Source organism: Dermochelys coriacea, chromosome 9, assembly GCF_009764565.3.
Source record: "Dermochelys coriacea isolate rDerCor1 chromosome 9, rDerCor1.pri.v4, whole genome shotgun sequence".
Lineage (NCBI taxonomy): Eukaryota > Metazoa > Chordata > Testudines > Dermochelyidae > Dermochelys > Dermochelys coriacea.
The window spans coordinates 33,361,007-33,374,101 of record NC_050076.1 but is presented as its reverse complement, the minus strand read 5'-3'; the positions used below and the strand labels follow the sequence as shown (position 1 = coordinate 33,374,101).

Here is a 13,095-nt window from a genome sequence, read left to right as displayed (position 1 = left end):
AGTCATCTCTAATGCTTATGTTCCTTGGATGTATTGCCTTTTTAGTTTCAATGATTTAATCTTTTTTTTTTTTGTTAGAGAAGTAAACACAATCTTCAGAGGAAACACCTTAGCTACTCGATGTCTAGATGAGACGATGAAAATAGTGGGAAAGCACTACTTAAAAGTTACTTTAAAGCCAGTCCTAGATGAGGTATGGCGTCTTCTTGCAGATATTTGCAGTAGTATGATGAGACTCTTGTGGTACCATCTCCCATCAATATGTACTTTCCTACAGCTCTTTTGTATAGAGACTATACTAAGTACTTGGATATTACAGTAGGATGTGCGCAGGGTTATGGTTCTGTAGCATATATAGCCTATTTTAATCTATATACCAAATATTATGAGCTAAGTTGCTTGTCCAAGGCTATTGTTTCACACCCTACAGAAGCTCCTGGAGACATTCTGCCAGGCAGTCAGAATTTCAGCAACAACAGAATAAGAGCAATTGTTGTTGCACCACCCTCTAACCACGTTCAATGATTCTACTGGTGGGCACCGCGGGATAGGGAGGTCCATCATGGCAGAGTAGTCCTTTGCCCTAAAAGCACAGTGACTGCCCTTGTATAGATACATGAGAATGGGGCAGGCTCCTTGCATGCTGCTCCCTCCTTGTGGAACATGGAAACGCTATTTACTGTTTTGCCCTTCGGGTCTAGGATTTGTTCTTCTAGCTGATTTATTTAATATCTGAATATGTTGAAAAATTGGTATAGTAAACAGGTTAATCTTTGTGCTTTTTGTCACTTAAAAAAATTAACCAAAAGGCTTTAATTTGTATTGGTTCAGATATGTGAGTCCCCTAAACCCTGTGAAATTGATCCCATCAAATTAAAAGAAGGAGATAATGTAGAAGTTCACAAGGTAAGTGTCCTAATTTATTTTTTTGTTTCCACCCTAACGAATTTCCTAATTCGTATCTAAGTTTGATACAGCTGTATAAAGATCAGTTTTATTTTAGCACTTGCAAAACTCTAACGTGCTCTGTTTCTGGTATTGGTATCATTCCCTTGTGACCTTGTTTCTGCACTGTTACTAGTATTAAAGTGTATTGTCTTGTGTTTTTCCTTTTGTGGCATCAGCAGAGGACCCCCTGCTGGTTGCTCTCCATTTCAACCATTACCTGTCTTTCAAGTTTTGCACATGTACTGATTACTGACCTTCCCCCATCTGAATTCTTTTTAGTACAACAGATATATTGACTGCTTCTGCTGTTAACTATGCTTAAAGCTTCATTCAGTGAACTCTTCACTTGCCAGTGTTATGATTAAGCCATACCAGTTAGTGACATCTGCTGAAGGCAATTTCATCAGTGAGGATTACCAAATTACCTCTTAACTATAACAACCTGTTGTGTACTAGAATTGCATAGTTGAGGAGGTCACCTGTATTTATGAATGGGCAATGTGTCCTATATACCATGCTGCTGTTTGTCTGTAGGAATAAAAAAGTGCTCTGTTGTGTTTAACAGAAACACTAACATTCTGAAAGAATATACCTGTTTTTATCCTTTTAGGAAAATCTGCGTTACTATGTAGATAAAGTATTCAATACAATTGTACAGTCAAGTATAAGTTGCCCTACCTTAATGTGTGATGTGTTTTACTCTCTGAGACACCTGGCTGCCAAAAGATTTCCAAGTAAGTGTTTAAAAAAAAATTCTTCATTAGAAATTGACACAAGCTTTTTTCATTTAAGCATCTTTTGTGATCTCCACATGCTGTTTACCAAGAATGAAATATTTTAAATTGACACTTATTCTCCTCTAGTGGTTTTGTAAATGGCTCTTGCTTTTCCTAGACGGTGTAGTGTATTTTGTTAACCTGGTAACAGAACATTCTCTGCCTGGCATACTGTAATAAAACAATATTGGACAGCGGCAAGACCTTTAACTGGGTAGGCAGCAGTATTGCTGAAAAGGATCTGGGGGTTATAGTGGATGAAACACTGAATATGAGTCAACAATGTGATGTAGTTGCGAAAAAGGCTAATGCCGTTCTGGGATATATTCACAGGAGTGCTGTATGTAAGACGTGGGAGTTAACTGTGCCACTGTGCATGGCATCAGTGAGACCTGAGCTGGAGTATTGTGTCCAGGCTTTAGAAGGATGTGGACAAATTGGAGAGGGTTCAAAGAAGAGCAGCAAAAATGATAAAAGGTTTAGGGGGAAAAAACTGGGCATGTTAATCTTGAAAAAAGAAAACTAAGGGAGAGGGACCTGATAAGTCTTCAAATACCTTAAGGGCTATTATAAAGGGGTGGTGAAGGATTGTTCTCCATGCCCACTGAAGGTGGGAGAAGCAGTAATGGGTTTAATCTGCAGCAAGGGAGATTTAGGTTAGATACTAGGAAAGCACTTTCTAACTATAAGGATAGTTAAGCACTGGAATAGGTTACCAAGGGAGTTTGTGGAATATCACTTTTTTGAGGTTTTAAAGAACAGGTTAGACAAACATCTGTCAGGGATGTTTTAGGTACACTTGGTTCTGCCTCAGCATGGGGGGATAGACTTGATGACTGTTGGAGGTCTCTTCCAGCCCTACCTTTTTCTAATTCTCTGATTTCTTGATGCACCAAAGTAGTAGATCTGTGTGTTGCAAGACAGTAGCAACATGTGCATAAAAACTTAAAGGGACCACCAAAAGAAATACCTGAAGAAATGCAAAAGCAATACTGGAAGTATTTTAATAGTCAAATAACTGCTATAAAAAAGCACATCATGCTGTAAAGCTGAAGCTAAATTTCCTGTTGCTTCTATGTAAAATACAGCTACTCCAACATATATTGTGCCAGATGCAGTTCCGTAGTTAAGGTAGTGTTGGGCATTTTGCAGTTAATGTAGGAATTCAAATAGTTGGTTACATATAAAGAATTCAGTGTATCCTATCCAAAATTAAAGTACTTCTGTTTGAGTACAGAATGAATTTTCTGAGAACTTAAATAGGTTAATTGGTTTTGAATTTACTTTAATTTTAAAAGATCTGTTAAGAAATTTAACACCCTGTGTCAGACCACTTTCCATCCAAATGACCTTAATACTGGAATAAAATAGACTATTGGAACTTGCTGTATTGTTAAAAATCAGTGACATCTCATGTATTGCGACAGGTGAAGACCATTTATTCTAAAAAAGTGTCATTATTCATAACTGAAAATTGTTTCTTCAGCAGAAATTGACAAATGTTCTACAGAGAATTCCATGGAGAACTACTCTTTCAAAACGGCTGCTCTCTCCTGCTATTGTCAAAGGCTCTGAGGACACAGATGTTCTCAGTTTAAGATAGTACTTGCAAAAAGGCCACTGTCTTACATTGTTCCCAGTAGCAGTGAAACCAAGCTGCCCGCAGTGAAGACTGTGGTCGCACTATACTGTTAGACCAAAACCAGTTTAAAAAAAAATCGGATTGTAAATATCCCCAAAACTTGTAAATGTATTAAGGTTAAATCTAAACATGTTAAGGTATGTAAATAAATAGTTATGGCACCAAGCAGCCTTGATACAACCCACTGGTGACATGAGGAAAAAAAGGTGGTTAGAGAGAAATGAATTTGTCTCTTAATCAGTTTTATCTAATCTGAGACTAAAAATCTTATGTACTAATCGTTATATGGCTTCATGGTTTATATGGTTCCATAATGATATTACAGGGTGGAGTTAAGGTTGTTTGGATGTCTTAGCTATATTTGCATACCTTAAAAGAAATCGAAACATGGTAAATTTAACCTTAACTCTGAATATACTAGTACACTATGCTAGCCCTAGTGTAGATGGGTTATCAGCTGCCACAAGCATTTTTAACTCTGCAAATTAGACATGCTCAGAGCAGGGTCTAATCAATATGGTATGTGAAAGCATCTGTGGCAGCCGTGTTGCTAACCCTGAGGGAACTAAGACAGTGTTAGCAATAATGAAATATTTTCTATTCATCATTGCCACCTTTTCATTTCATGCGCCTCATTAGTTCTGTAGAAAAATAGTTCTCTTCCCTATTGATGCAGTCTCCCTACAGTTTTTTATTTTGAATGTCTTCACTGTTTCCTTGTTAAGCTTAGTTTGTTACATTTCATGGTTTTTCTCTGCAGATGACCCTCATGTACAATATTCTGCAGTGAGCAGCTTTGTGTTTCTTCGTTTTTTTGCTGTCGCTGTAGTCTCACCTCATACTTTTCATTTACGACCTCACCATCCAGTAAGTTTTCTGTAAAGTTTTTTGTACCACTTTTACTCATAATCTGCAGATCTCTTTAGACAGAAAGATGTATAGAGATAAGCTTCTTTCACTGGCTGTACTCTGCAATTCAAAAAGAAAATCAGGATACTAATTTTCTGTAGGTTGGGTTTTTTCTGTCACACCTGGCTAAAGGAAACCATGGCTGTGTGGCTTTGTGGGAGGCATTGGCTAATAATTTATAGTGGGAGCTCTTAAGTGGGATGGAGCTGCTTTTAATGGAGGATATGTTTTGTGGTGTATTAGAGGAAGGTGCTGCTCTTTGTGGAGATGAAATCTTAGCGGGAGACTTTTTCAAAAGTAGAAATGGCAGTTATGAACCTCGGTTCCATTGATTTCCTCCCCCGATCCCTGTATGGAGTTAGGCTTCTAAATGTCATTTGTGCCTTTGAAAATCTCCCTCCCCTTCCCAGTCTCTCAAATAGAAGTTGCAGGAAGAAATGCTTTCTATGATGGTATTGAGTAGCTCTGATTTATGCACTCATGTGGACTTTACTTACTCTCCTGTATTGCCAAATGTTCAACATAATAGCAAAAATTATACATATTCCATCCATATAATCTGGTAACCATATTATAATTGTAATATGGAACATACCCTTCTGAATTTGTGTACATAAATATTTAGTCTGTTTTATATTAGAAAATATCAAAGCATAGGACTCAGCAATTGAATTACTGCTTACATATAAAGGAGAACATAACTCTTTGAAATCTCCCCAAGACTAATTGATATTTAATAATTTCCTACATACATTATCCATGCACTTGACTAAATTTATTTAAGTAGATTTTTCTTTTGAAAACACTATTAGTCCAAAGATATTATGCAGAGATGGGCAAAGTGACAGTAAATTAATCCCATATAGTAAAGACCCTTCAATAGAATTAATACTTGGAGTTGTAAAGGGGCAAAGAAAGTACATTTCCCAATTAAGAGTTGGACTCTTAAGTTAAAATGTGCAAGCTGGAAATCAGTAAATAGTGAAATTTGGTTAAATATTTATTTGGAAGATAGAATAATAGCAGTGTGCACGTGACGAGCCATTAATAAAAATCACACGTTAATATTAAAGTGTGTGTGTTTTGTGACAACCTACTCAACTTCTTGTTGCCTACTGTGGCACAGTGCACCATTGACACCACCTCTATTTCCTTCTTAGTCCCAACAATAGCCCTGTGTGGGGAGGCTATGTAAAGTAGAAGTCTGTAGTCCAAAGAGAACATGAAACAAAATGGCCTTTTTGTCCCTCCTTGGCTACCCTTTTACCTGCTGCCTCATAGAGTGTCCTCTGAACTTTCTCCCTGGAAGCCCAGCTCCTACATGAGCTGCTGACTTCCAGGGCTTTCGCTGTGAAGTCCTTTCCCCAGTCTGGTTCTTCCCTGGGTGGATCCTTGGTCATAGTCTGTCTCCACTCCATCTGTCTGGGTTGCTCTTTTCCCAGGCCTACCACAGTAGAGGTCTGCTTAGATCTAGCTGGACCCAAGCCTCAGAGGGTTGAATCGTTTTCCAAACTGACACAACACGGAACCTGAGTCGGCACTACCACTATCCTCCTGCACCTGGAGTTGGCACGGTGGCAGTTGCATGTGCGGCAATTGTGTGCCCTTGCCCTGCTCCTGCCATCTGCCACCCCTGCTACGCTGTGTGGAGTGATGGGCTTTGACTCCTTGGCAGACTTACTTTGCAGCACACAACACAGAGGTGGTGTTGGCTGGCACAAGGAGGTCATGCTGCTGCACCAAGCCCATGGGCAGGAGGAGGAGACACAACCCCACACAAGAAGGTCTGGTTATTTTCCCACTTGTCCCGTACCTGATGCTTGTAGTCGGATCCTGTCTGGTTTGGGTCATGCTGCAGGACTCTTTCACACAGAAGCCTCCTCCCCTGCCATTCTCTCCCTTCAGTCATAGGGGATGTTGCTCATCAGTCACAGGCCCTCTGAGCCTTGCTCCCCTTAAAGAGACGGCCAGCCTGTGACAGTATATATGTATTTCTATAATACAAATATGCCTTTAAAAAAGAATTGGGATTGAGCCATAAAACTCTCCATTTCTGACATTCATCAGCAACGATAAATTATCAATAGTGTCTCCCTCACAAATGGGTACAGTTGTATTTGACTGAGTTTTTCAGGCTTTCTCAGAAATACCAAACAGTGTTGTAAAGCTGTGTTAGCTTATTACTAGAGCTGGTTGAAAATTTTTTATCTAAACCATTTTTCAACAGAAAATTGGGGTTTGAACTAAACTTTTTTTGGCTTTCTGTGGAAAATTCCATTTTCACCACAAACCAAAAGAATTTTTGATTTTAAAAAAACTATAGGTTTTGAATTTTTCAACAAGAAGTTGAAATTTTTCCAGGGGAAATACCCATTTTCCCACCAGTCTCTATTTATTAGCACCAATATGTTGCGGGGGGATAAAAAAATGGCAAAATCCTAAAAAGCAACAAACATTGAAACATGCAGAAAAAAATCCTACCAAAACAAAATGCTACTTTGCACATACAGCTCTTTAGGAGAGGATGAGAATGAATGATAACACCTGGCAAGTTTTGTTTGTTCAATGCACTACTGGAAGGCACTAAGATACTACAGTGAGGGGAGAAATACATGAACCTGTATATAAGATGTTTAAATTTTCTCACAAGAATTTACTTTACTTTTCTAGCTGGAAATAATGTGTGACAAATCAAGTAAGATGGCCGTTTTGCCAAATCCTTATTTGGAAATCCAAGTTTTGTATTGAGTTGCCTAAAAATATAAAGGGAATCTTCAATTTTTCCTAAAATTATTTATTTTTAGGATGCACAAACTTCTAGAACATTAACTCTTATATCAAAAACCATCCAAACTTTGGGGAGCTGGGGAAGTTTGTCCAAAAGCAAGCTTGTAAGTATATTAACCTTCTTGATGTATTTGTTTCACGTACTTCTTGTTAGACATCCAATTTATACGCTTATCTCTTCTTTTAGTCAAGTTTCAAGGAGACATTTATGTGCGAGTTTTTCAAAACGTTTCAAGAAGAAAAGTTTACAGAAGCTGTTCAAAAGGTACCTACTATGGCTCTTTTTAATGCCTTTGAGAGCAGGCCAGGCTTAATAATAAAATGCCTATGATTTAAGATGTTTCCTTGAAATTCTCTTTTAGAAATCCAAATACTATGTGCAGTCTGTTTTTAATAAACCATAGATGGGGGGAAAAAAAAGTGCCGAAGCGCATTTTTGGAGCTATACTCCAGCTCTCCATCTTGGCTGGAAATGACAAAGCTGAGGCTTGAACAATATAAAATATTTAGATATTTTAAATAAGTAGATTATAGAATGTTTATGTATGAAAATTGTATTGAATTTAAGGTTAAAGATCTTAGCTGCTTAAATATCTCTGGATGATCTCTGAATTGATATATATCCTATTAGAATATATCTTAAACTATTGATATTACTTCATCCAGAGTTTTGTTATGAATGGTCTTATTACTGAAAACACTAAATATAAAAATACATCTCTACTCAGTGCATAGGTTGTTGCCTCTTTGCTATAGTTAAATGGAGAGTAGATCTGAACTTTAACTGTATGGATTTTAGAGCACTTAGAACAGTTGAGCTTTCATCAGATTGCTTTGAAATTTGGTATGCCTCCATGTGGGTACAGGGTATGGTTAGTGATCCAAATATGGGCCATTTGACCAAAGGGTTACTGAGATACAAGCCCTGGCGGGGTGGGGGGAAAACAACACTTTTCTTAAAACGATGGTAATTTCTGGCAATGGTATTTTTTTTGCTCATGGACAGAGATCAAACTAAGGCTCAGATCATCACCTCAGATACTCGAGTGTACCCTGATCAGAGTGCCTGGCACCCAACAGTCCTTTGAGGGAAATCACATGAAAACATTATTTCAAAAAGGGGTTGCTTCTCCAGTTAGGCATGGTAAGGCACACTCACCTATTCGTGCACCTAATAGACTCTCTGCATATGCACAGTGTAATCTATCTGTAAAGCTATATCTACACCACAGGACATGAGTGGCTCTAAGGATATGTTATGGTCATCAAGTCCAAGTACCACCCCAGGTACTGAGAATTTGAATACAAGTTGGGGTAAAAATCTAAAGTTTAAAAAAAGAGGCATATTGCTCCAATCTGCCTCTATCAATGTGTGTGTTTGTTTTTATTTTGGAGAAATGTATTCTGAATACAGTGGAATAGTCAGCAGGGGCTTAAACTTTTTTGAAAGGAGAATAAACTACACAAGCAAATGCTCGCTGAGAGGGGAGTTGATAAGGTGTGGAAGAGTAGGTAGGAAAAAGGGGAGAGGGGTTGGGGGAATCAGATGAGGGAAACTAAGGAGAGTAGGAGAGGGATGAGACCCTGGGAAAAGAATGGGAGAATAGGGGTCGGGGTACCTGTCAGCCCACATTCCCCCTCCAAAGTGTGTTTCCCCCAGCCCATCTAGAGGGTTGTTACCCTACCCTCTTCCCTGCCACCTCCCCCATGTGAGTCAGGGACAGGGGATGTCTGAGCCTCTCACCCTTCCTGCTCCCTGTATGTGTGCCAAGATCTGAAAGCACCTGCCCATCTATGGACATATGATCCCCGAGCCTTCCCCCTCATGTGAGCCAGATTTGGAGGGGGAGCTTGCCTTTTGAGGGTGTCTGAGCCCCACCCCCATATGTGAATCTCAATCTGGGGAAGCCTGGTCCTTCTAGGTGGGGAGGTTAGAACAGCCATGCTTAAAGCATGCGCCAGGAACACACTGCTGATTCTGGGGTGAGGAACTTGACACACATCAAACTCTCCAGCGTAGGGGACAGGAAGTTCACACACCTCAGAGCTGTTGTTTCATCTACAGTAAGTATTCGCTCTCCAGAGAATCTCATTGAGGTGAACTGGCTGTTTTAATTGCTGAGAGAGCCTGCTATGCTGTTGATGGATGTGTAGAACTCCTCCTTTCCATTCTCTCTCTGTGATGTCATGCAGTATTGTAATGGAGCTCCAGTTCTGAAGTAGCTAAAGTTGGGAAGCCCTTCCTGTTTAAATGACAGCTCTTCTAAGTGCTCTAAAATCTGCCTGCTTAAACAGATTGTCTTGACATTTGCTATGCCTTGTGGGAGTGTAGGGAGGGTTAGTGATCCAAATGTGGCGTCATTTGAGCAAGGGGTTCTTGAGATACAGCCTGCTGGGGAAAAAAACAGCATTTCCTTAAATTCACAGATTCTAGCAACTTTGAAGTTTGAAACTCATGTGGGGCGAAAATCTGAGAATGAACTATAAAGACTTAGAGAAAATGTGGTTCTATTTAAGGGTTGGTGTGTGTTTTTTGTTTTGTTGTTCAAAGCATGACCATTATCCCCATTTCACTATAACAAAATATACAGAGGTGGGAGGAAAGGAGCATTTAGGAATTGCATAGACCTATGTGGCTTAGTGGAAAGACGATTGGATTGGGACTGTTCCCAGCTCTGCCACTGACCTGCTGAGTGACCTTGGGCAAGTCATGTCGTGTCTCTCTCTCTCTCTCTCTCTCTCTCTGAGCCTTTATCTCAATTTTACAGCTAGGAAACCATGACATGTAGGTCTTTGATATAATAGCTAGTTGGTCTTCTTATTATTAAATAGCCACAGTACCATATCAATTACAAACCTAAATCAGAACTACAACTGTCTAAATAATCTGTACCAACAAACATTTCTTTCTGTTTAAAAAACTAGGAAATTAAAAGGCAAAAAACTTTATTCTAAAGTTTAAGGTTGCTGTGGGGAGAGCTTGTGCCCTTCCAGAATATCGAGTTCAGCAAGACTCGTACTTTGGAAAACGCGAAAGTACAAAGTTAAGGTAGATGCCTACGCAGCCTTAACTCTGCCCTCTTTGAGAAACACCGCAATACACCCATTGCACATGGGCTCTTGCTTTCTCCCTCCCTCTCTCTCCACTGCCTGTGCTTGCCCTATGATCAAACACTGAGCCTACTCCCTGGACAGAATATTACTTATAAAATGTAACCACTCTACAGCCTTTTACAACCCTTTCATACATCTACAAAAGACAACACCTAACCTATATTTTCCCATTACCTATCGTTAAATCCAGAGACTGCTGTCATATCCCTCCTCACCCATGGCAAGAAGACCCCAGTGCCCTGCTACTGACACAACATCCACAATACTGTATTGAAATTATGTAGACTGCAGCCTCAAGTTGTTCTTTGAATTCTGGTCCCTGTTTGCGTTCTCTAAGGCTACACATGCACCTGAAACAGCAGAGTTCTAGCAAGTGGTGTCTGCTGGTCCGCAACCTCACACTGAGGGTGTTAGGGGCAGCGTGCACCGATGCCTCTCCAGTTCCTTTTTACTCTGTGGCCTAAGTCGGAATCTTCTAGTGTCTGGAACTGATCATCTTCTACGTTCTTGCCTGTGAAATATTTAAAAGTTTTATCCTGTTAATTAGTTTTTTCATAGTTAGATAAATAGTTAAAATTCCCTGCCCCGGTGAATCCTCCAATCCCTCGATGCAGGACTTAAATCACACCCAGCCTTCTGGGTTGCATCCCCTGTCCTGACTTCTCTTCATTCAGCGATGATCACCAATGCTGCCTCTACCGCCTTGGAGAATCTCGTATCTCCTCTAAGTACAGCATCTGCCTCTCCTTGCCAGTTGAACATGGCAGGCACGAGAACTCAACTGGAAACACCTAATAGAACGTGCCATGAGGCTTCATTTGAATCCAGCCTGTGGTAACGCTCCTGTATGTGGACCTGAGACATCAAGGAATGCACCTTCTAGCTCAATGCCTTACTCGGACATGGGAGTGGCTTGAATAAAGGACACTTTCACGTGGCCCTTCTCATGAGAGTAAGATGCACTATCATAAACATAATAGCAGAGCCCCTCCTATCCCATCTTAGAGAAGGGATCCCACTCTGTAGTTTGGGCAAATCTTCATGCTCGTGACCATGAAAAAAAGGCTCGTTGGAGCAATGCTCTTCAGCATGGACCTAGATACCAATGAAAACAAATCACTGAGCGTCAAAGGACCCTAAACCATCATTACCAACGATAACGCAATCGAAGGATACATCACTAGCAGTACCACCACAGCCCCAGAAGGAACCACCAACTACTAAGAGTTCCTTTACATGGACACCGATGGGACAGGGCAATGAGACTCAGCCTTCAGAATCCTACCACCCCAGAAAACCTTGTCATCCTCCCGTACTCGCAATCTGTTCGGCCCTACCCTCACCAGGGAGATCCTCTCCCATTCCATCTTCTAACCGTGGCTTCCCAATACCTGTATCAGTGAGACCACTTACAGAACCAGACCCAGAGTTCTCATCTTCTAGAGTCGCACTTTCCAGTGGAACCATCTTCCCCTCCACAAAGGGAGTTCAGTCTGGACAGAGGTTCAGGAGTCCTCTGTTTTCAGCCTTGTTGATCTAATTGTGGACCTCATCCCTTGGGATCACCACATAGATCATGGCTATAGTGAACAGAATGAAAAGGTTTTGTCTCTGCTCAAAGAATTTCATCTTGGATAATTTCCTATATCTGTGTGTGTGATGACGTGGCAGACAATTCTCCACCAGACAAGCTGACTGCTTGCTCCATAAGATTACAGGCAACCTCAACGGCATTCCTCATGCAGGTCCGATCCAGAACATTTGTAAAGCAGCTGTTCTAATTTTATTCCTCCACCATTCAGTACAGCTGCACCTAAAACAGTGAATGCCACTGGAGTGCATGCAGATATTTTCCAGAGGCTATTGCCAACTCCAGGGCCAGAGTTAAGATTGCATAAGCATTTACCTTACTCTGCGTTCCCTGCTTTTCAGAAATTTGGTTTTGCTGAGCTCGACATCCTGAAGGTATGAGCTAGCACCTGTCAACTTTAAGTTTGAGTTAACAAAGTTTTTTGCCATTTAACTTTTTTATATATTTGTATATTACATAGGCCAAGATGTTAAAAATGAGCCTAAAATTAGGTTCCTAATCTAATAAGTGTCCTAACTTTTTAAAAAGTACTGAGCAACCAACAGCTCCTATAGGCTTTTGGAAATCTTGTGTGTACTTTAGAAATTTCTAATGTACTCTTTTAAACCGTTTTCATGTTACTGACCTTTTTAAAACTGAATACTGTACAATTTGCCCCTAGTTACTCTATTTACCAAAGTATTTGTGTACTGTAATAAATGGTCTTTTTTTAAGAAACACTATGGATTTGGGCACCTTTTTTTTTCTTTCCAAACATAACCTATTCTCTTTGTTCTCTCTTTAGTTTTTAGATGAAGTGTCATCTACTGAAAGTAAAGAGCCCAGTGGCATGAGTGAACCACTACATCTAAAAGAAGGGTAATTGAAGTGTAAAGTACTGTCGATTACACAGATGTTTAGTAAAGAAATTATATCAAAGCAAGCATGTTTTGCATGTCCATCTTGTAGCATTTATACATGGAGAATCTGTATGAATTTTAATCTTATTTAATTACAGCAAATTACTTTACAAAATGAGCAGTAATTAGAAAACATTTGTTGACAAGTTGCGTTGATTATGCTATTTATGAAATTTGTGAAAATACTCCATTCGATATACATCAGTGATATGTAGTTTGTAGAATTAGTTAACAGCTCTTGTGGAATTTTATAACTCCTTATCATATTTATTAATTTAAGTGTTTCTCTCTTTGTATTTCTGATGGAATGTAATCATGCCCTCTCAGTGGCAGATTTAACAAATGTTAAAGTATATTTCAGAATCCCATAACCTGCAATTAGAATGACTTCACATGCTCTGTTTCTTGAGCTCTGAGATCCCAAATATA

General features: G+C 39.7%; 1 protein-coding gene across 11 annotated transcripts in view; it reads left to right on the top strand.

Annotated features, from left to right (window-relative positions):
- Positions 1-13,095, top strand: part of RASA2 (RAS p21 protein activator 2) — a 105,036-nt gene that overhangs the window by 67,393 nt on the left and 24,548 nt on the right. For 10 of the 11 annotated variants that reach the window (XR_006274447.1, XR_006274446.1, XR_006274445.1 and 7 more), the window contains 7 exons: positions 79-193; positions 832-906; positions 1,559-1,682; positions 4,127-4,233; positions 7,080-7,166; positions 7,250-7,327; positions 12,552-12,625. Coding sequence is in view for 7 of the 11 variants with exons in the window: in XM_038415392.2 (XP_038271320.1) it covers positions 79-193; positions 832-906; positions 1,559-1,682; positions 4,127-4,233; positions 7,080-7,166; positions 7,250-7,327; positions 12,552-12,625 (660 nt within the window). In the remaining 4 variants the exon portion in view is untranslated. The remainder of the gene's footprint in view (positions 1-78; positions 194-831; positions 907-1,558; positions 1,683-4,126; positions 4,234-7,079; positions 7,167-7,249; positions 7,328-12,551; positions 12,626-13,095) is intronic. The other variant, XM_043492909.1, reaches the window with a different exon arrangement.